The sequence below is a fragment of the Hetaerina americana genome, unplaced genomic scaffold (genome assembly GCF_022747635.1).
Source record: "Hetaerina americana unplaced genomic scaffold, ioHetAmer1.1.p SCAF_5, whole genome shotgun sequence".
Classification (NCBI taxonomy): Eukaryota; Metazoa; Arthropoda; class Insecta; order Odonata; family Calopterygidae; genus Hetaerina; species Hetaerina americana.
In genome coordinates, this window is record NW_027287095.1 from 17,538,098 (window position 1) to 17,558,605 (window position 20,508).

General features: G+C 44.5%; 1 protein-coding gene across 1 annotated transcript in view; it reads left to right on the forward strand.

The window, feature by feature from the left end:
• LOC139693752 (uncharacterized protein CG3556) overlaps window positions 1–20,508 on the forward strand; it is a 363,743-nt gene that overhangs the window by 288,582 nt on the left and 54,653 nt on the right. The window contains exon 2 of the mRNA XM_071592022.1: window positions 11,347–11,499. Coding sequence (XP_071448123.1) covers window positions 11,433–11,499 — 67 coding nt within the window. The 5' untranslated portion in view covers window positions 11,347–11,432. The remainder of the gene's footprint in view (window positions 1–11,346; window positions 11,500–20,508) is intronic.

Genomic DNA, 20,508 nt, shown 5'->3' on the forward strand with positions numbered 1-20,508 from the left:
GCAAGTAAGACTTACGGTGTAGATATATTGCACAAATCACCGGTGATCTATCACGGTCACGGAATTACTTGTAAAGATTTGGAGAAACGACCACAAATGTAATTGGTAGATTTTTTTCTTTTATTGGTACGGCAATATCTTATTCGTAAGCTATGCTTCCCAATTGGCCTAATGCCTGTAATACCTGTTTGTATGCATGTCTGTAAAAATACCCCACTGGTTCAATGGAGACTTGGACTTAAGTATTTACAGCAGTCTTTGAAAAAGTGGGAGTGGGGATTCTATGGCACCGTTAGTTTGGAAATTCTGTGATAGGCACCACCAGTCCGAGTACAGGTTTGCCAAGTCCCGTCATCCCGTTGTCTCTCTTCTGCTGAGCTTGACGGCAAGCTAACCTCAGAACATCGTCATCATGATCAGTATTTCAATCCTAAGATTGGTTTACTGCAGCCCTCCATTCTTCTCTATGTAGTGTTAATTCCCTCACCCTCTGATAGGTTCCCTGTTTTACTGCCTTCTTAATTTGCCCGATGTACTTGTCTCTTGGCCTTCCTCGCGGGATTTTTCCTTCGATTTTTCCTTTTATTATGTTTACTATTGCTAACCCATGGTGCCTCAAGGTATGCCCAATCCATCTAGTTCTTCTTCGCCGTAGAGCTCTCCACATGGTCCTTTCCTCTTCCGATCTTCTATATGCATACTTCATCGTTCCTCACTTTATCTGTCTATGTAATCTTCAGTATTCTCCTCCAGCACCATTATTCAAATGCTTCTATTCTGCGTTGGTCCACTTTACCAATATTCCGTGTCTCCGATCCGTAGAATGCCATGCTCCACACGAACATTTTGACAAGCTGCTTCCTCATTAGCAATCTTATATTCTTTCAACATGGTAAAAAGGCAATGAAAAATTAACGTTTACCCTTCACACCCTCTTTTTACCAAAATACTTCGGTCCACCCATTTTCAATCATGCGTTGGCGGTTCCCCTCCCTCCCTCACTCCCCCCGCGCAGTTCTTCGCCACTGGCTTTGGGCGTCGATGGCGTGCTGCGCCGCCAGCCGCGTGTCTCGATGCGGTGTGCGGCAGCGGCGGGACTTGCAGTCGAATCATACCGTGGGGGAGGGGGGGGGCGCCGTCTGTTCCGCCTCATCTCGTTACACCCTCCTCCGGCGTTAATCTCCGAGGAGCCCAAGGGAGGGATGGCGGCTCCGCTCTCCTCTGGGGGCGAGTGAGGAGCCGCCCTTTAAACCCTTTATTCATTTTTTCGCGGATTCCTTTGACAGTTGAAAAATATTGGAGACGAGGCGGGATTAAAATAAAAGCGAGCAGCCGAAGAGGTAGTTTTTTAAATTTTTTTTGAGGGGTCGAATTTAAGCGGATTGGATATTCGAGTCTCGCTCAAAATAATAAAAAAATGAAAACGTTTTGTGCATTTGCGGCGACAACATCGAGTGCGGGGAAAGGGAGAAGGGGGTTTCTGCTGAGTTCGCCCCCCACCCCACCCCAAAAAATCTAATATATGAAGACCCGACGACGCAGCTGCCTCGGGAAGCGCTGCCTAGGCATGTGCCGGGTGCCTCCCCAGGAAGCGATCGCCAACTACGCCGAAAATGTGGGACCTTTCTAAAAATACCTCAAGGGAGACTCATCGAAAGAGTTCACGAGTGCGAATGCCTCAAGGGGTTACTTGAGCAATAAATGGGGTGAACGGAGGACTGATTTTATTTCAACCCGTTCGTCATTCAGTGTCCTCCGCGTATCCTTTTTACAAACCCTTCCCACGAAGGACTGGTTCGTTTGATTCATAACCACATAACGTTTTTCTTTTGTTCTAAGTGTGTGGAAGTACTAGGTCTCACACCATCCTTCGCCGCATCCGCGAAAGAAATCGGCTTCGACGACGATTTCAAAGAACCAAATGTCCCGCGGATGGGGCACGGTTTAGAAGAAAACGAGCCGAAGTGAGGCAGCTCATCCAGGACCACAGGCAGACGACGTGGGAAAGGAAGGTTGCTTCCCTCCGAACCGAAGATGGGAGCATCTGGAGAATGGCAGCTTCTCTTCGCCACAGCATTCGGATCGACCCACCGATCGACTCACCTGGTGGCCCTCTTATCACGGAAGACGAAAAGGCTGAATTTGCAGCAACTACGCTGGAGGCCACTTTCACGTCGACTCCGGATCCACTGGTACCGGATGATCCTAGCGACTTTCCTGAAGAGGATGAAACAACGGAGGAGGGCACCATGACGGTAACGAAGGTTACCGAAAACGACCTGAGAGCAGCCCTTGGACGACTACGCTGCAAGAAAGCACCAGGAGAGGACAACATCCCGAACGAGGCCCTTCGACAGATGCCTGTCTCGCTCGCAACTCACCTGATTACGCTCTTTACAGCCTGCTTCTCCATGGGACATTTTCCGGCCATCTGGAAATCGGCAAAAGTCATCCTATTGCCGAAGCCGCCGAAGTCCGCTAGGAACGTAGAGAACTACCGCCCGATCGCCCTGCTAGCGACCCTGGGAAAGCTGCTTGAGAGGGTACTGCTGCCACATCTCCTGAAGCACATCGCGGCCTACTCAATCTTGCCGGCATCACAGTACGGTTTTCGAGAGGAACACTCCACCACACACCAGCTCGTCCGTCTCGTGGAACAGGTGACGGCCGGATTCAATCGGCGATGCTGCTCAACGGCGGCGTTCTTTGACATCAGGAAAGCCTTCGACCGGGTATGGCACGCTGGTCTCAGGCGAAAACTTGCAATACAGCGGTTTCCAAATTGGCAGCGCCGCTTGCTAACATCATACCTGACAGGAAGGACTTTCCGTGTCGCCTGGGGACGCGCGCTGTCACAGCCGAAACAGGTCCACGCAGGCGTGCCGCAAGGATCGGTGCTCGGACCGATACTTTTTAATCTATATACGGCGGACCTCCCGGTAGACCTTGGACGACATACCATGGTTGCCCTGTATGCGGATGACGCAGCAATAGTGACCACTTCGCGGAGAGCACACATGGCGGCAACATACCTACAGCGAGCAGTAGACAAACTGCTGGAGTGGTACGCCCTGTGGCGAATCAGCGTCAACAGCTCAAAGACACAGACTATTCTTTTTTCACCTGGAGGACTGCGAGAACCAGGAGAAATCCTCGTGGGCACCGAGGAGGCGCCATGGAAGGAAGAGGTGACCTATCTAGGCGTGATACTGGATAAAAGACTGACATTCAAAAGTCACGCCCTCGCTGCCACCAGGAAGGCAAGAGGAAGACGACTACAACTCTCGCCGCTGCTGCGTTCACCGTCCCTCTCTATCAAGACAAAGACGTATCTGTACGTGGCGGCAATTCGCCCAATCTTGATGTACGCTTCACCGGCATGGAGTGGCAGAATGACTCAGACGGCCTTCCACCACTTGGAGGTAACGGAAAGAGGGGCACTCAACAGTGTACTTGGGCTTGGCTGGAACTATGCCGCAGAAATTCTCCACGCCTTAACTGAAACTGCGCCCATTGGAGATGTCATCAAGACTCGCGCGACGGCCTTTTACGAGGAGCTTGAAGGCAAAAAAGAAGAGCACTTGCGGTCGATCGGCGGCTTAAAACCTGTCTCCTGGGAAAGGCACAAACGCCCAAGAGCAGCAACGGGACGGGACGACGACCAACCACCATTGAAAAGGAAAAGGAGTTGATTGGACCTTCCTTCATCGACGGGCTAAGAAGCCGCAAACACAGCAGCTGAATGATTAAATCATCGGGCAGCTGCAAGCCAAGCGTCAAGAGGGAACGTTTTGGCAAAAAAGAAGACGAAGGGATACTAGGTGGCTATTTAGCTGCCATAGCTCTATGGAGTTATGCGCGATGGAAATGGAACGGAAATATTTTTTCCTATCACAATTCTGTCACCTACACTTGATAAACTGCAATACGACAACACCATGGAGCGATATATAACGAGATTAAACCATCATGAACTCCTCCTTTTCCGCCTCCTTGTATTCCACTTTGGCTTCTCTTCCACTTCCGGAAAACACCACAGTCGACAATCACTTTGTCGAGACGACATTGCAAGCCATTTCTATCTCTTCTACAGTCTCTCGGTGGTCTAATTTCCAAAGGCTCCCTAGATGCTGGACAGCCGATCTGTCATTCGGGAATGCGAGCGGAAAGCTTTTCTGTCCCATTATCTGACCACATCCCGAACCGCGACGGTCCCGGCCCGGCCTTCCGAGGTGACCCGCAAGCAATCAGGCAGCCGCGTATGGCTTTGGTGACGCGAACTTACACGGCTTCCTCCTCCATTCACTCCCTCTCGTTCGAATATGATAGCAAGCGATGACAATAAATCAACAGTATGCAGTGGGTGAATTTTAAGACCATAAGGCAGCAGCGATGTAGAAAAACCACTACAGTACTGAGAACAAGAGATTACCATATCTAATTTTTACTGGTTTCATTTGGCGGAAGACATAGTGGGCATATAGCGTTTATCCCTTCAGTTCAGCCTACCATATCATCCAAATCCATCCATCAATCCACCTACGATGCAACGGGAACTAATAAACCATAATGGAAACAGGGGATCGAGAATTTTGTGATCGGGTGGTGAAGGATGTTATCATAGTTTGCAAAGACATACGATGATGAAATGGGAACGATTAAAACGCATTTTCTTCTCTCAATTTTGAATATTACGTTCGGGATAAACTCATTTTGTTCTCCTCACAATTTTTTTTCATGTCACGGAAACATTTCGGTCGCGTAAGAAATGCATCGAAGAATGCTTAGTGACTGTATTTCTATTTTCGGAGCGTTATGTTTTCCTAGGGATGCTGCTCAGAAGAAAATTAAGTTTCCAGCGCAAGCATTGAATGACGCCGAACCATGAGGTAAAATGAATGATGCTATAAAGGTCGGCTCTGAGTTAGTTAGTGATTTAGTTGAATAATTCTCCATGGAAAGATCAAATAACATTGATGTATTCGTATGAGCAATTTAGAGCTGAAACGAAACAACAAATTACAATTCATTGTGGAAGCAGAGAGACGAGAAATACGAAAGGAAAGACATTTAGACTCAAAGTTTCAATTTACTGGGGGTGAAGTTCCTTCGAAACAGACATTTTTTTTTTAAAAAAAGGGAAGGAAATCGACCTTGCTCGTCGTTGTTGACTCGGTGGAGTGTACTGCCCTCCCCCTCGTGCGATTGCTTTTTTTCCCGTCAGAGAAATTCGCCTGATGAGACCCCAGCAATCAGCGGAGCGGAGACGAAACAGCAAAGACAAACAAACCAACGAGCCACCCCTCCTGCATTACGAGAATGAGTGAATTTTTTTGAATTTCTCCAAAACTGATTCCAATATTAGCATCCAGAATTGACCCATGCGCGATGGAAGCAAGATACGGAAGGCTTTTGGAGCGGAAAATTGCAACAGAAAACAAACACCAGAAGAATTATTGGATGTACATATACATACATTTATTGGTGAACTCGGTAGGGGAAGGTTAGTGAATTGAAATTCGTGCGCAATGAACTAAAATCCAGCGATGGAGAGGAGAGAAAAGAGACAGGGTTCGCCGTGAGGCGACGAAGAGCATCATTGTCATGGACCACGACTCAATGCGAGTGTACCCCTCTTCGATCAAAGAGTGCGATCGTGGGAGTCGCCGCCGGGGGCAAAAAACGTGCGGTCGGGGCCACGAGTGGCGACGTATGCGGAGCAGCGGATGGGCGGGGGAGTGGATTGGGAGGTTGTAGGAGGCAAGGTGTTTGCTTTGCGACTGGCATCTGGTTTCCGGTCGTGGTCTGAGGGGGGGAGGATGGTTGGCGAGCTGTCGCCATGTTGAGAGTGCGTGTGTCTCGTGTCGGGTGCGTGGGCGGAGGGGGATGGGATGGGTTTGCGGCGACAGGGGGAGGCAACGGATGCGGTTTGCGACCCTACCCCTTCCCCCTCGGGGATCGCGAGGCGGTCGGGGGAGGGACGCGAGACAGCTAACGAACGCGGTTGGAGCCGCAGAACGAGGAAACACGCAAACGGACCACTTCCCCCTCCCACCCGTACTAATACTTGTTTTATATGCCCGCGTGCTATATTATGAATCTACGTTTTTTTCTCGCGCGCGGTGGTTCGAATTCCGCTTTCAATCTCCCGTGAAATGTCTCTCGGTTCTGTAAACACATTTCCGGCATCTTTTAGATGGGGAGTAGTGGAGGATGGACGCACAAATATTGAGTACGACTTTAACTTGTAAATGAATGCATTTATCGGAGTAAAACGCTGTTATATATAGGAATTAATTCCGGCTATGCAATCTATTGATAATTGGGGTAATATGGGCGAGTGGAGAACTTGCCTCACTTAAAATTACTCCCACTTAAAAAGGATGTTTCTCTTAATGTGTTCGTGACATTTTACCTTTCTCCTTCATTTACTATATTTTTCTTTCTTTTGACTGATGGGCTCCATTCCCTACCATTTTTGTTTCTGACGAAACCTCTCGGCCATTAAGTGTTTTGTCCACTTAATAGTCCCTAGTGTTCGTATTACTTTCCTGTTATACCTGAGTTAGTGAGAATAGGTGTGTGTGTGAATTTTGCCCCCGAAGTAGATCCCTGGCGTCTGGACTAATTCCTCGCAAACCTATACGGTCTCTTCCTAGTAAACGCGTAAGGTATTAAAGTAGCTCAGAGCTGGCTCCTGGCGTAGGGAATATCATCTCGTAAACCACTTTGGGCTAAACAGTGTGACTGAGTGTGTTTTTGTAAGTTTCGGAATACGGTCACTGCCAATAGGATTAATATCCTAATAAACCATTTCGGTAAACCCCTGTGTAGAAAAGTGAGCGTGTGAATTTCTTACAATTATGAGTGTGTCTGATCAGTGGCGAGTGATACTTTCCCTGTAAAGCACCACACCAATCTTAATACTGCCATCCTTTTCCGTTCACAGTGGTGTAAAAACTCTTAAAGGGTTAAAGAAAAAAAAATATAGTTAAAGCTGTATGTAGTTCTGCGGGATTTTTTTCTACACCCATGGCATTGTTTGGCTAGAATTCCCATAATGCTCTATCACCATCGGATAAGCCCGCAAAGGATCAGGATGGTGCGTAGGCTAACCTACTGGCTTCCCGACAAGAGAGCCCGTATTCCAATCTTGGATAAGGTAGATATTTTTCAGGGGTGTCGTGATTCCTACTTGTGGTGCTTTGTAGTGAGAGTTTTGAGTCATTACGCAATCCGTCGGATGGAGGTTAAACTGCGGACCCCTTGGCGCCATTCGTTAAGAGTGGCTAATTCCGACGCCGGGTTTCCCGCCACCCGTCCTCCTCTCCCATCCATCCCTAATGGCGCAAATGACCTTAGCGTTTGGGCGCCTCCCCTAAAACTACTACTGTAAGCCTGGACCTAAGCTATCCTCATCTACGTCATATTCTCTTTCTATGTCAAATCTCTCTAGTCTGATTTCTTTACAATTGTTTTTCTTCTATTTACTCCTTCCAACTCTCTTGGATCTTTTCAGATATTTTTCTTGATTTATCAACGAGTTTTTGAAGCGACTTTCTCTTTTTTACTTCCTGACAGTAACAAACACTGAGAGAAACTCTCCATCTCCTTGCACTGCGTCTTACACCTTGCTTCTTTTGCTCTTTGTATTTGTTACCCGTCTCCATTTATTATTTAACTCTTAGTACTAATTTCTACCCAAATTTGTATTTATATTCTTCTATTTACTTCTCTCATCTATCTTCCTCATCATCTTATCCGTGATACAATGGTTTCCTTGACCTTTTGCTACTCGTATTAATAGTTCCTACAGTTTCTTTTGCAGCCTTCGCAATCCGCTATTTGATATTTTTCCTCAACAGTACTCAACTCCATTCCCTCGCTCATGATTTTATCTACACTCTACTGATACTCCTTAATTTTCAATCCAGTGAATGCTTCTACATTCCATGTTCTAGCCCACATCCTCTACACTTCTTAACTACTACATTGTGATCAGAGTGTGCGTCCGCTCTTCAGAAACTATGCACACTGATTATGCTGTTCCACAATCTGTGCCTAATTATAAATAATTTTATTCCTTTCTGAGACACTTTGTATTTTTCATGTTTACCTACGCCTTTTGTAGTGTCTAAACCAAGTGTTGGTGATGAATAATCCCTATCTCTTGCATAACTCAATTGCTCTCTCCCCGCGGTAATAATTCGTAGCTAAACCGTAGTGTCCCAACTCATCATTATCTCTTCCTTCACTTATCGTCACACTCCAATCCCCCATCACTATCAAATGTTTCCCTCGCAAGGTTTTGGTATTCTCATCCACCGACTCCCAATATAACTTTTGATGTCCCTGGTATTGACGAGGGGTCTCGGAGAATAGCTAGTAAAGTCATTGGAAAAATATTGGCAAAAATTGTCTTAAAGTAAGTGCTCGTCGAGGTACAGATACATTAAAGAATACAGAAATGTTTTGTAGTTGTATTCTAATTGAAATGCGTCCTACATAACAAATGACGTGAATAGACAGAAATTTTATTGCTACGGAATATATTTTTCTCCCAAATATTAGGGATTTTCTAAGCTTCTCATTAAGTTTAATTACATTTAACGGGGTGTGCAATCAAGCAACTGGAGAGCATGGTGTTATTTGGAAAACAAGGGTAAGTTCAGAGAAACGATTATAAGATGCCACGAGAGAAATGTTGGGGGGAGCACAAGATGGCATGAGATAATTAGCGCTGAATGGGGAGTGCACATAATGGCGATGCGCGCAATTTTGAATTCTAGTTATCATATTGTGCTGTCCCCATCCAGCATAAGTTATGCTTTCGGCTGGCTTAACTCCACAGCATCTCCATCAGATAAACAGTGTGCCCCCGCGAAATTCACATTAAGACGCGATTAAGACGTAAAAGTAAATTGCCTTCAAACTGGAGGAATCATTTGACTCCACACTGATATTAAACGGAAAGATAGATAGATAGATAGATAGTGGTCTTTATTTGGGCGAAATTGAGACCAAATGGTCCCTTCTTCCATTTAATCCATAAGAAAGATATAGTGTATATTACACACAGATGTGTAAACCATTATAGCCATAATCACCAGACAGCTGGTTCTACTTAATATTATTTTTATTACTGTTATTTCGTTGTTACAAATAAATTTTACTTAATCCCTTCAAAACCATTGAAATAATTTAATGAAAAACTTGGACCTCGTTTCTTTCCGTCATTGAACTCCACGACATCGGAAGTCATTCCTTCGAATAAAACTATCAATTTTAAAGGACCATATCGTTACCTAAAAGGAACGAAATATTTCCAATCGTCTTACTTTAATTAGCGACATGAAATTATAAGCAATGATGCCACGTCGCATGACCCAAATAGTTCTAATTATCATAACATGGAGTTAACCTTTCAATCTTTTTAATGTTTATTCAAAATCGTTGCTGAGGAATCTTTTTGTTCCTCAGCACCTCCACCACTGGTCGAGATTGATATGGCGTCTGGGCACACGAAGTGGTCCGTGGTACTTGTCATAGACACGGCACTGGTCACGAGTGTTGCCCAGGACTGGCGAAGAGGTGGGGCGGGAATCATCAAGGGGCAGGGGCCGCGTGCCTTACCCACCGGGCGTCCCCAATGTCTCTCTCAGCTGTCCCTCGACCGGGGCCTCGTCCCCCGCCCTCCGAACCCTCTCCGGAGATAAGCGTGTGGCCCGTGTTAGTGAGCCGTGCGATCGGTGTGTTTGTGGTTGGTAAATTCCAAGAGAAGTCGGAGGAGGGCAGCGGGGATTGAACGAAAGGAACCCCACTCCGCCCCCGCTTTGTTTGAGTGTCGTATATTTCAAAGACGCCACCCCTCTCCGCTCCCCCCTTCGCCCGGCCAGTTGTGCGCCACGAGGCCGTGGTTTCCGGCGTCGGTTGATTCCCACGCCGTAATCCGAGCCTTAAATATTTCCTCTTAGGAAACAATTGCGGCGAAGAAACAAATGCTTACGCTCGCCGCCGCAGTCTTTCGTGACACCGAGAACTTAAATGGCTGCTTGGATCGACGCGATGATTCTTCGCGCTCGAGACCCGACTTCGAAACCCGAGAGCTTATAAATGTTAATTGTGATTAACATTAATAGCGCTAATAACATTAAGAAATGACAAAACGGTTCAGTCTCACCTCGAAGACAAATGAATGACATTTTTGGTGTAAATAAATGCCTCGGAATATTTGAAATGGTCTCGCTCTGAGTTACACTCAATGGTTTTCTTAGTAACGATGCTCACAAACAAATCCATAGGAAGTGCGTTGATAGCCATGTTCTAATTTTATTGAAAATGCTCGGCCTTGGTTGTTTTATTGGCTCGTATGAAGAGAAAAAGGGTGGAAACGCGATTTTGACATTGTGCCGTAAGGGAGTACGAAAATAAGAAAAACATAAAACGCATTGCATGAAATGTGTATAAAAGAATTATATTATAAGAAAAAAATGGTGACAAAATAGCACAGCCTTGCCGATAGGGGTATGATACATGCATACAACTCGAACTATATTAATCCATAGTTGGTTGCGTTGGATTGAAAGTTGTGAATCGAGGGACTTCTTCCAGATACTCTCATTTCCATTGAGAGGCTATAACGCCATCATAATAATTCATGATGCTACTCTCACGTTGCGAATCCCGGATGATTACTCGCACATACTTCGGGGAAATTGGTAAACAATGGTGTTCTGATATCAGTTCTAATTGCTGTCGATATTTTTTACAACTTTTGTCGTGTAGTTGTTTTGGTTCTCGGCGGATGTACATACTTCCTCGCAGAATATCAATTATCGATGCTCTCAAATTTTCTCTCTCCATTAGAAGTATTTTCTATCGTATAACGTACTGTTAAGCTGTGACAAAGTCTCGTGGCACTGAGTATGTGACGATTTAAGTGAAGCTTAAGAATATTCAATACCCTTAAAAGCGTTTGGAGATATTTCTGTTGATGCGGAAGCGTCATTTGTGCAGTCCTTTTCAGCTGCTACCAACACGAGTTCTTCGAAAAATTGCATTATTTGCCAGTAATTACCTGGCTTCCGATTTTGAATCGGGATTGATCCCCGGAACTATTGATAGGCTGAAAGTTAAATCTTAAAGAACCGAGTATGGCAAAGTATGACGTTGAGAAAATTATTTGGTTCTCCGTTCTCTAAAACACGTGTGCGCAGTTGGCGCCTTCCGCGTCCCCCTCTCCTTCCCCCCTTCGCCACCGTCTTTCGCGACAGCCCCGTGGGCGTGCTTCGAATGCACCTGCCCTCCCACTCGCTCCACTAAACAACCGCCTCTCTTCTGTTGCAGGTCCACCCGGTTGACGCGTCGGCGGAACCAGAGTACCCGAGCGGGCGACGCCGGCGGCACCCGCCGCTGTTCCTTTGCTTCCCGAGATGGCCACCCTCCCTGGATGGCTCCTCCTCGCCTCCATCTGTGCCGCGGCCCTCGCGCAGAACCCTGGTGAGTCTGAGAACGAAATGCCTCTCAGTCCTCGAATCCCATTGGCCTTGCATGCAAGAGCGGCGAGAAAAGGAAAGAAAGAGAGGAAGTAAGAAAGATGAGAATCCTGGGTCAAGGAAAAGATGGCCCGGTATGAGTGGGATGTTGTCTTATTTCGAGATCCATATTTCACCTTAAGTCTTTTTTCTGAGTAAAAGGGTCGCAATAAAAACTGCTCCATCTACATGGGTTGATTAAACTGCACAGCTTGTACTCCTTTATTTCAACCACTCGTCAGTTGCCAGAATAATCGTGGCGTGTTCTGGACAACCGGAGCGCAGCACAACTAATGCTGACTCTTTGATTTATTCGGTGCAGTCGTTCAATTGAAGACTACACATTTGACCTCCTAATGGCTGGAAACAGCAAGCAAAAACATTTTCAGAGATGAAAGCAAACAAATCATCTCCATAAAAATCGTATTTCTCCGTAAAATGATTGTAAAACATATGCGTTTCGTTGGAAAGCGTTTAAATTCAAAACAAATTTTTTAAAATTGATTATTTGTTGCATTTTTTTAAATTTTAGATGACAATCAACTCGTCGAGATGCATTTGTGCACTCGTTGCCTTGTAGAGTACTAAACACGTATAGTATGTCATAATTTCGCGTATGTCATAAGTTCCTATTGATGGTGATTTCCAAGTTTACAAATTGATTACACAGACAGAAAAAAAGGCTGTTCACTTCAGTTTGGAGCTTACGGATAGTCAAGGATAGAAAAATACGTCAGTCTACTTACAAAGCGATGTATGTTATTTCCCATCCACGCTGTTTCTTCGAATATTTTAAAATTTCACCAGATAAAATGCACATTTTGAGAGTTCATTTTTTCTGAAGAGAATTTTCATTAATCATCGCATGCAACAAATATCACTAAAAGGTATATTAATAATTAATTAAATAACTGCAAAAATGCAAAAAATTTCAATCCAAGTCCATGAATACATATGACTTTTAACGACTTCCAATTTTCTCGTATTTATTTTTTATTTCTGTTTATTTGCTCGCGAGAGATTGCCGCTTGCATTGTTTGATTCTAAATTTGGTCGTCATTAGAAGGCTCTGTGCTCGTCCAACGGCATGCCGCAGCTTTATTAAGTGACTTTTCGTGAAAATCGTCTCTCACATTCCTTCTTTTTTTGTTTTGAGAAGTTCATCTTTTTATTCAAAGATCACTGGGCCGCGTTTGTGTCACGAAAGTGAATCAAGAGACTTTCATAATTCAAATTCATTTAAAATTCTTTCCTCGCTCAAATGCCTGTAGTTTGAACTCGGTATTCTTTCACTCCTCTTTGGAAAAATTCATCGCGGCGGGAGCCATTGTAGTGGATGGGTGGAGCGCTCCTCTGGCGACAGGAGATGGTGATATCTCAGTACAACCCTTGACAAAAAATGTGCGAGTTCCCTCACGACTTCACGTCTCCCTTGGGCCTCAATGGGATAGATACACACCCCATTTTAAAATTCCCGTCAATTTGTGATTCCCACACACAGCGTAGGGCTCAATGTAATAGGCGAACCGTCCATCTACACACATGCCAAACCAACTCTTGATCATAAGTTCCGGTTTGATGTTTTTATTTGAATACCTGTAATTATAAAACAGTATATCGCTGGTCTAGTATTTTCTTTGACTCGTTAAATTAATATTTAAGAAGATAAAATATGAGAGTTTGGTTACGCACCGTGGTACTCATCAGTAAATTATTTTCGGGTCTACGATCGAGGTCTTCCCTACCGAGGCACATTATTTTGAGTTTGGAGTTGCGTCCTTCTCCCGTGATGATTATGCTTGCGTTATTTATTCGAGACAAAGGACGACTCCAAATATTTGCGTTCCATCACAACACGTGACGAGGAGACAATTTGTGTGAGTGAGTCAAGTCACGCATTCCCACCAATTTATACGACTCCAAAGGGCGTGGCACGAGCAGTGGCACCAACCCATGTATGTTTACATGATCAGTCCTTCGACATATTCGCCTGTTCCACATCCACCGTGTGGGTTGGAGGGTGTGGTTCCGTAAAATTTATTTTCACGCCCGATTTTCCTCCTTCGGGTAATTTGCGATCGGATTTCAATACGAGTGGGATTTAAACCCTCTTATTCAAACATTAAATTATGGATCGAATTTGAATCCATGCGTTAAATTTATTTCAATTCAGCTGGCAATATATCAAAAAGGCTAAACACGTCATTTCCATATGTGTTCTCGACCCTACCTTTGAGTTTGCTGAATAGGGTCAACTGACCTCGAGTTTTCTTTTGCATGTCCTGCCACGGCGATTAATTTTTTAAAATAATTAATTGCTGGTGATATTGAAATGGAGAAATTCATATATAGCAGGTCAAATATACACAAAACAGATGAAGAGAGGAATGTCGAAGACTGTTTTAAATAGAGGGATTGATTCTGGGTAAGCGAGATTGAGGGTTGAAAAGGTCGGCACGTGGACAGAATGAAAGGAGGCGGGAAGTTTGTGGACTTGGAGAATATTTTATTTTAATTTCAGGGTATAAGAGTACTTGGTGTAGTTATAGGTGGGACTTGGAATTATATCAGTACTTACTCCCTCGGTCCATCAAAAACCCGCCTTGGAGATTTACTGTCATCAATACTTGTAAGTAGGACTGGTGGCGTAAAATACGGGCATCTCAAGTTAGCATTTTATGGAGCATGGCTGAACCCAAAGAATATTTCCCATGGCTCAATTGATGAAATACGCGCTGTACTTTGCTGATATTGAGCGTGTCACGCCGTCAGTAATTTATCAAAACCCACACCTACCTCTACATGAAACCCTGCGAGACATGCAAATGAAGTTGTTACCACTTAACGGACGCAAGAGAAATACACATGGTACCACCATAATTTCTAGTCAAATCATGAAACAGCATTATTGTTATTAAATACAGCCCCGACTACTTTAATTATATGTACATACGCTTGCGTTTACATGGACACACTTACAGGCACTCGCATATGCTTGCATGTAAATTCATAACATAAAATATATACACACACATACATGCATAACTATATACATGTATATTCGTAATGATGCTTTTATTTAATCCCCAGTTGATTTAAGTGGCAGCTGTTACTGTCTCTAATTTTTTTCGGAAGAAACCTCATCTCAAACCAATCCGTTTTAAAGCCTTTCTCTTTAATCTTGAATGAATTATCATGTGCACCAAAAAAATTAATCGTGGATTTTTAAAATATGTTGATCATCTTTTGGAAACTGATCGTTCCTAAATGTACTTAGGGATGCATTTTAAATATTAATCTCCGTTTTTAAGGGGACCTCACCCAAAATATTTCAACAATATTGTTACACTGCTGCATTCGTCGAGACTCGAGGATTCATATCGGGACAAGAGGTCTCGTTTTTGGTTGCTCTCGATGGCCTTCGAGCAGAGTAAAGTGAACGCTGCCATCGGAGGGGGGGGGGAGGGGTACGCCCTACGCTGTTGATTCTCTCGTCCGCTCGATACACGGGGAGTCGACCGGCAGGTACGACCTCCGCGTAGTCGTATCTGCACTTAGCCTTATGTGTACGGTGCGAGAGAACACTCGCTCCACAGGCACAGCATCACGCTTTCCGGAGGACGTAATTGAACCACTCCCGCGCTCGCGAGGGTCACCGCTGCGGGGTCGTCCGCCGAGCGGTGAAATGCATTGCCGTGAATTAACTCGTCCCTCGATATCGGCAATTATTTAGCGAGCGCATCCATTAATGGAAAAAAACGAAGTGCTCCAGACACGAATCCCTTCCCTCATCCTAGACACACCGGCCACTTGGGAGCGTACGACACCACCGACTTGTTTCCGTGGGCGAAATAAAAGCGGTGCCCAGCGCTATAGCTACTGCATGAGGTTTTGGCATTAAATGGATAAATTAAATGATGAAATTTTTCAATGTGATTATCATCTTCATCAAAGGACGACAAATGTGATCTGCGATAATGATAACTAAAAGAAGTAGGTTCTCTCAATAAGAGAAACCAATGGCATGCGACAGAAATGAAAAAGAAAGTGAAGTTAATGAGATATCTAAAACACGTTTTTGTGCGGAGCATTGATTTGAATGTGTGAGAAACCTGGACCAGAGAGAATTCAGATTGATGTGGACTGGACACATTCGCAGTTTGGTTTTGGTGGCGAAAGCTTTGGATTATTTGTGTGGGCAAACTATGATACAAAAAGATACTTGAAAGAAAGATGGAGGGAACGAGAGAAATAATTATTTGAAAGAGTATCGTGAGGAGAGTGTAGAATTAGTGGCTCATTAAGGCATGAAAATCTATTTTTTTGATATGCTAGAGGGAGCGCGCTATGTATAGGGAGGAAAAGACCTCGACAAAGAGAGGAAGGATGTAGGGACATCATTTCACACGAAGGTGTGTAAAGTACGCAATACTCGGAAAGTACATAAATAGAGGTCAGAGTTCAAAACAATCCGAAGGCTACCCACACTCCAAAAAATCTAAGAACCAATGCTTTTTCCGTGACACTGGGGTCACATCAAATTGAGATGGTGCAGGTGTTTCCAGGAAAGGTCAAAAGGTCGTCGAGTGAAAGTGTGGAGTGGCCCTCGGGAGTCGTACGCACGAAGGTGAGCGGGCACCCACGGGGAAAACCGCTCGCATCACAAGAAACCGGAGTGGAGGAGGAGGCGCACCAGGGACTGCACCAACCCTATTGATTGGCAGCAATGGTGCGTGACCTCGGTCGGAGTCACGCCATTGCTGTCAACGAAGGTATACGACTGCTGCGACGGGCCATGTCGACGCCATTGAAATGAACACGTCGAGATGCACATTCCGAAGATTCCGGAGGCGTGTGCACCCGAGGGAATCGAGAGTTGTTGGGAAAGAATGCAAGTCAACGTCGGTTAAACGGAAGACACCTGGTCCGTCGACGGGCATATTTAAACCGGCTATTGTTTCCCACCAAGACTCTTCAAGACCTATTTGTACTCCTCGCTTGTTTCTTTTTTTGCTGCTTTTCCAGTTTTGTAATTTTTTCTCGGAATCAATAAGAACGGTTGAAATTAATACGCCCTTTAACTTGTTCTGAGTATGGTGAGCGAGAGGTTTACTTTTTAAGTTGCTCTGTTCAACAAATTTATAACCAACATAATGGTGATTCCCGCATATTCACTGGATCATCGGCCATGGTGAACCTTGTCTGGTTTCAAACCCTAGGAGACTTCATCAGTATTCGATTATGGAATGGTTTGAGGCGTCACTTTGTGGAAGCGATTCATATCGGAAAATAAAATACTTTGTTCTTCCACATACGTTTATTTTATTATGCACGATCTGGGTTTCGACTTACAGAGATGATGACACCTGATGATGACTTAGTACGTCTAAACCGAAAAGGTCGCCCATAATAAAATGCATGCGGAAGAAAAAAGTATTTTATTTTTCAATTATTCGATTATTAATGTGGGAAATGTACCTGATTCATTTCCTGGGCGACTTTTTCACCGTCCACACTATTAAATGGACCAAATGTCCCCAAACATATTGAGAGAAGAGCAAAAGGGAGTTTCTCGGAGCACTAGACTGGCTAGAAAAGGAGGCAAGTGTTATTCATAGCTGGTGGCCGGACAAGGAAGGGAAGAGTGACCGGACAGGAGGTGGAACAACAAGAAAAAAGGTTCGATTCTACATTTCTGTTACAATTTAAATAGTTTTTCAAGGAAAATTTTGTTGGTGAGAAATTTCGCTGGGATCCATTATTCCAATACTCGCCACGTACGCTTATTGTCTCTGAGATATGAAATGTTGGTATTGTACTACGTAACTTTGCACGAGGTCTCCAAGCGTTGTTTTTTTTCATCTGCCAGTGATAATCAATGGGTGGTATGGTTATTCTTATGGTTTCAGTCGTTGTGTCGGCAGATCCGAGTTCCCTCCGACGCGTGACTGCCAACGGAAGATCATCCCTCTCCCACCCACCATCTCATTCGGGAGTCGCTCGGCATGCAGCCCCGAGCGCGTTGCGGGCGGTTCGTATCTGTTCGTTCCCGTCTGTCCCTCTCCGAGGGATGGCGTCCCTCCCTTCGAACGTGACTCCTCCCACGCCGACTGCGGCGTGGGCGATCGGGGGAGGAATGATGGTCGGGGAGGGTGGGGGGCATGCGAGAGTGAGTCTCACGACTGTGCGATGCGTTTTGCGGTGACAATATATAGTCGGGAGGCCGGAGGAGTTATTGGATTTGTAGGGATGGACGGGTGGGTGGTAAGTCCATGTCGATGACTACCATTCAATTGCTATCATCATAACGAATCAATCAGTCTCTAGGTTTTGGAATGGACACTGGCTACCAAAAGGTACAGCGACAATATCCTAGCTCAATGATACACAACTGCAAACATCCTACTCTACAATATGCTCCTCTTAATCTCTCTATACTTCCTTCGTCCCGTCCAACATCTCTATCTTATTCCTGCCCCATCCTCGTTAGCCGAATATTCTCTCCTATATCAGTCCTCAACATCCCCTTCCCGATCAATATGCTTTGCATCAATTTTTCCTGTCTCCTTATGATTTCTCCCAACGATGCCCTCTCCTCCCACACCATGCCTAGTACCTCCTTATCTGTTTTCCTTTCTATCCACTTTATCTTCCCCATCCTTCCCCAAACCCGCATTTCAAAAGCCTCCAATCTACGCCTATCATTCTGCTTAAAATAACCATGTTTCCATGCCATACATTACGTTCCATGCTCCATATTAATGTTTTAACGAGTCCTTTCTTAACATCCTTACTCAGCGTCCCTGTCATAAATTCTATCCACCTTGTGAAAGCATGTTTTCCTACCGCAATTCTTCTTCTTATGCCCTTCTTATGTAAATAGAAGAGAACGATAATTTTAAAGGGGAATACATATCTATAATATTTACTAATTACAGTAATGCCTTACGATTCCTGGAATCACTGTCAAGGCCAAATTTCTATTTGATTAACCACGGCTCTATAATTTTGAAAGTTAATTCGCAAAGGAAAAACTATTGCCATTAAACGGTTATATATATATATATATATATATATATATATATATATATATATATATAATATACTTGGTATGATGGGCGAAGAGAGGTGTTTGTCGGAGAAATCCTATGGAGGCAGGAAAAATGGATGAAGGGGCGTATTGATTGGCAGTGGGATGTTGAATACTGTAATTGAGGGGAGAATGTTAGGCAAACGAGGAAAGGGAAGGGTCAAAATAGGCATTAGGTAAGCTTTATCCTCCAGCATAACAAACTGACTTTTCGGTTGACTACTTGTGGTTTGGCGGATGCGGTAGCATGTCGCACGCTGACTGGGAGGCGTGCGCCTGCGATAAGGGGGTGCGTGAGGTGGAGGGGGAGCCGGCATCTACCGGGGGGATGGGAGAGGGATGAATAGCTATCGTCCCGGGGATGCTTTTGGCTGCTGAGGGAACCTCGACAGATTGCGGAGCGTTTCCGGACAATATTTGTCTGGGGAGGCCAATGTGGAGGCCTCGTGGGCCCGAGCGTAGGGGGTGAGGGGAATGGGGGGCGCTACTTTGAATGATGGGGGAGGAAAGGTGTCTTTGATAGCGCAGAGTGCGAATTAGGGACACCGATGGGAATAAGATCGACTTTTTGAAAGGTGAGCATCCTTAGAAGCGTGCTCGAACGAGAGAACCCGTAGGCAACTGGGATTGGGGTTTTTTATAAGGAGGTGAGGGTTGTAAGCCTGGACGCAAACCTCTTTCATATCATTTCATTAAAATACGCGAAAAATGTCATGCTTTATATGAAAATCCATTGGTTCCCATGGTAGCAGCGTCAGTTTCTATGGACTTACATTGAAAACTCCGAGTGGATTTCCGGTTTAGAATGCCTTGGCTTCTCCCTTGAACAACCTCGTTACTGAAATGCAGAACAAGTTACACTAAAAGATCTTTCCTACGACGTCTTTTGCATGGATCGGTATGTACCACACCTAATGTATACCAAAAGAGTCCTCCATGAAGCAATTTAAAATGTTTCACTATCTCGCTACGTTTCCAAATGCAAATTGGAAAGGTGAATAATATAGATGTTTCAAAATTTAAATAAAATGATACTAGAGAAATTGACTGCGATAAATACGTCAAGATAACCAAGTATACTTGATACTTAATAAGTAAAGACCTACAGAAGTGTCAGTAAACTCTTGGTATTTTTACAGAAGGAAAGAATGATTAATATTCCATAGGTGATGTATATGCATGAAATATCTTTCCATATTTTTTGAATTATAATATTGGAAAAGCAGTGCGTTTTGACACTAAAAGTCCTTTGATCGGAAAATGTGGGTTATATTGGCAACTGTATACAACGTCGTCTGTTGTTGGAATACGTAAAACATTCATCATTTGATCGTGTATTAAAAAGACTCACCAAAATTCCTGCGGACAATGTTTGGTCGATGGAAGATTGAACTGACCACCTACACCTATAAAAATAATTGAGAACAGTCACTCATTATACTAACAAATATTATTTTTATAATAATTGTTGTTCATTTTTATCTTTTTACTTTTAAAAATCTGTTTCCGCCAAATCATTTATCCATTTGTAGGCGCACAAAGGCGTTAGCACCAAATGATTCTCATGAATATTCCGTGATTTTCCCCCCAGAGTACAAGAGGGTGGATTGTTGGGTGGGAGTGGGGCGGGGTGGAGTCGATAGAGACCTGCGGGGTCAGAGGGTGGAGGGAATACGTATCGAGGGCAAAAGGGAGAGTGGAAGACGGGAGGGAGTCGGGGGAAGAGGAAGGGGAGTTTGAAAAGGTAAGGACGAGGCAGGAAGGCGAGTGGGATGCTACGAAGAAGGGCAAAATGGGGTGAGATGGGAGCAAGGGAAAACGTCTGGGGGACACGAGGAACGTTCTAGTTTTTGGGGTCCGTTCGAAATCCAAGTTTAATCGGTG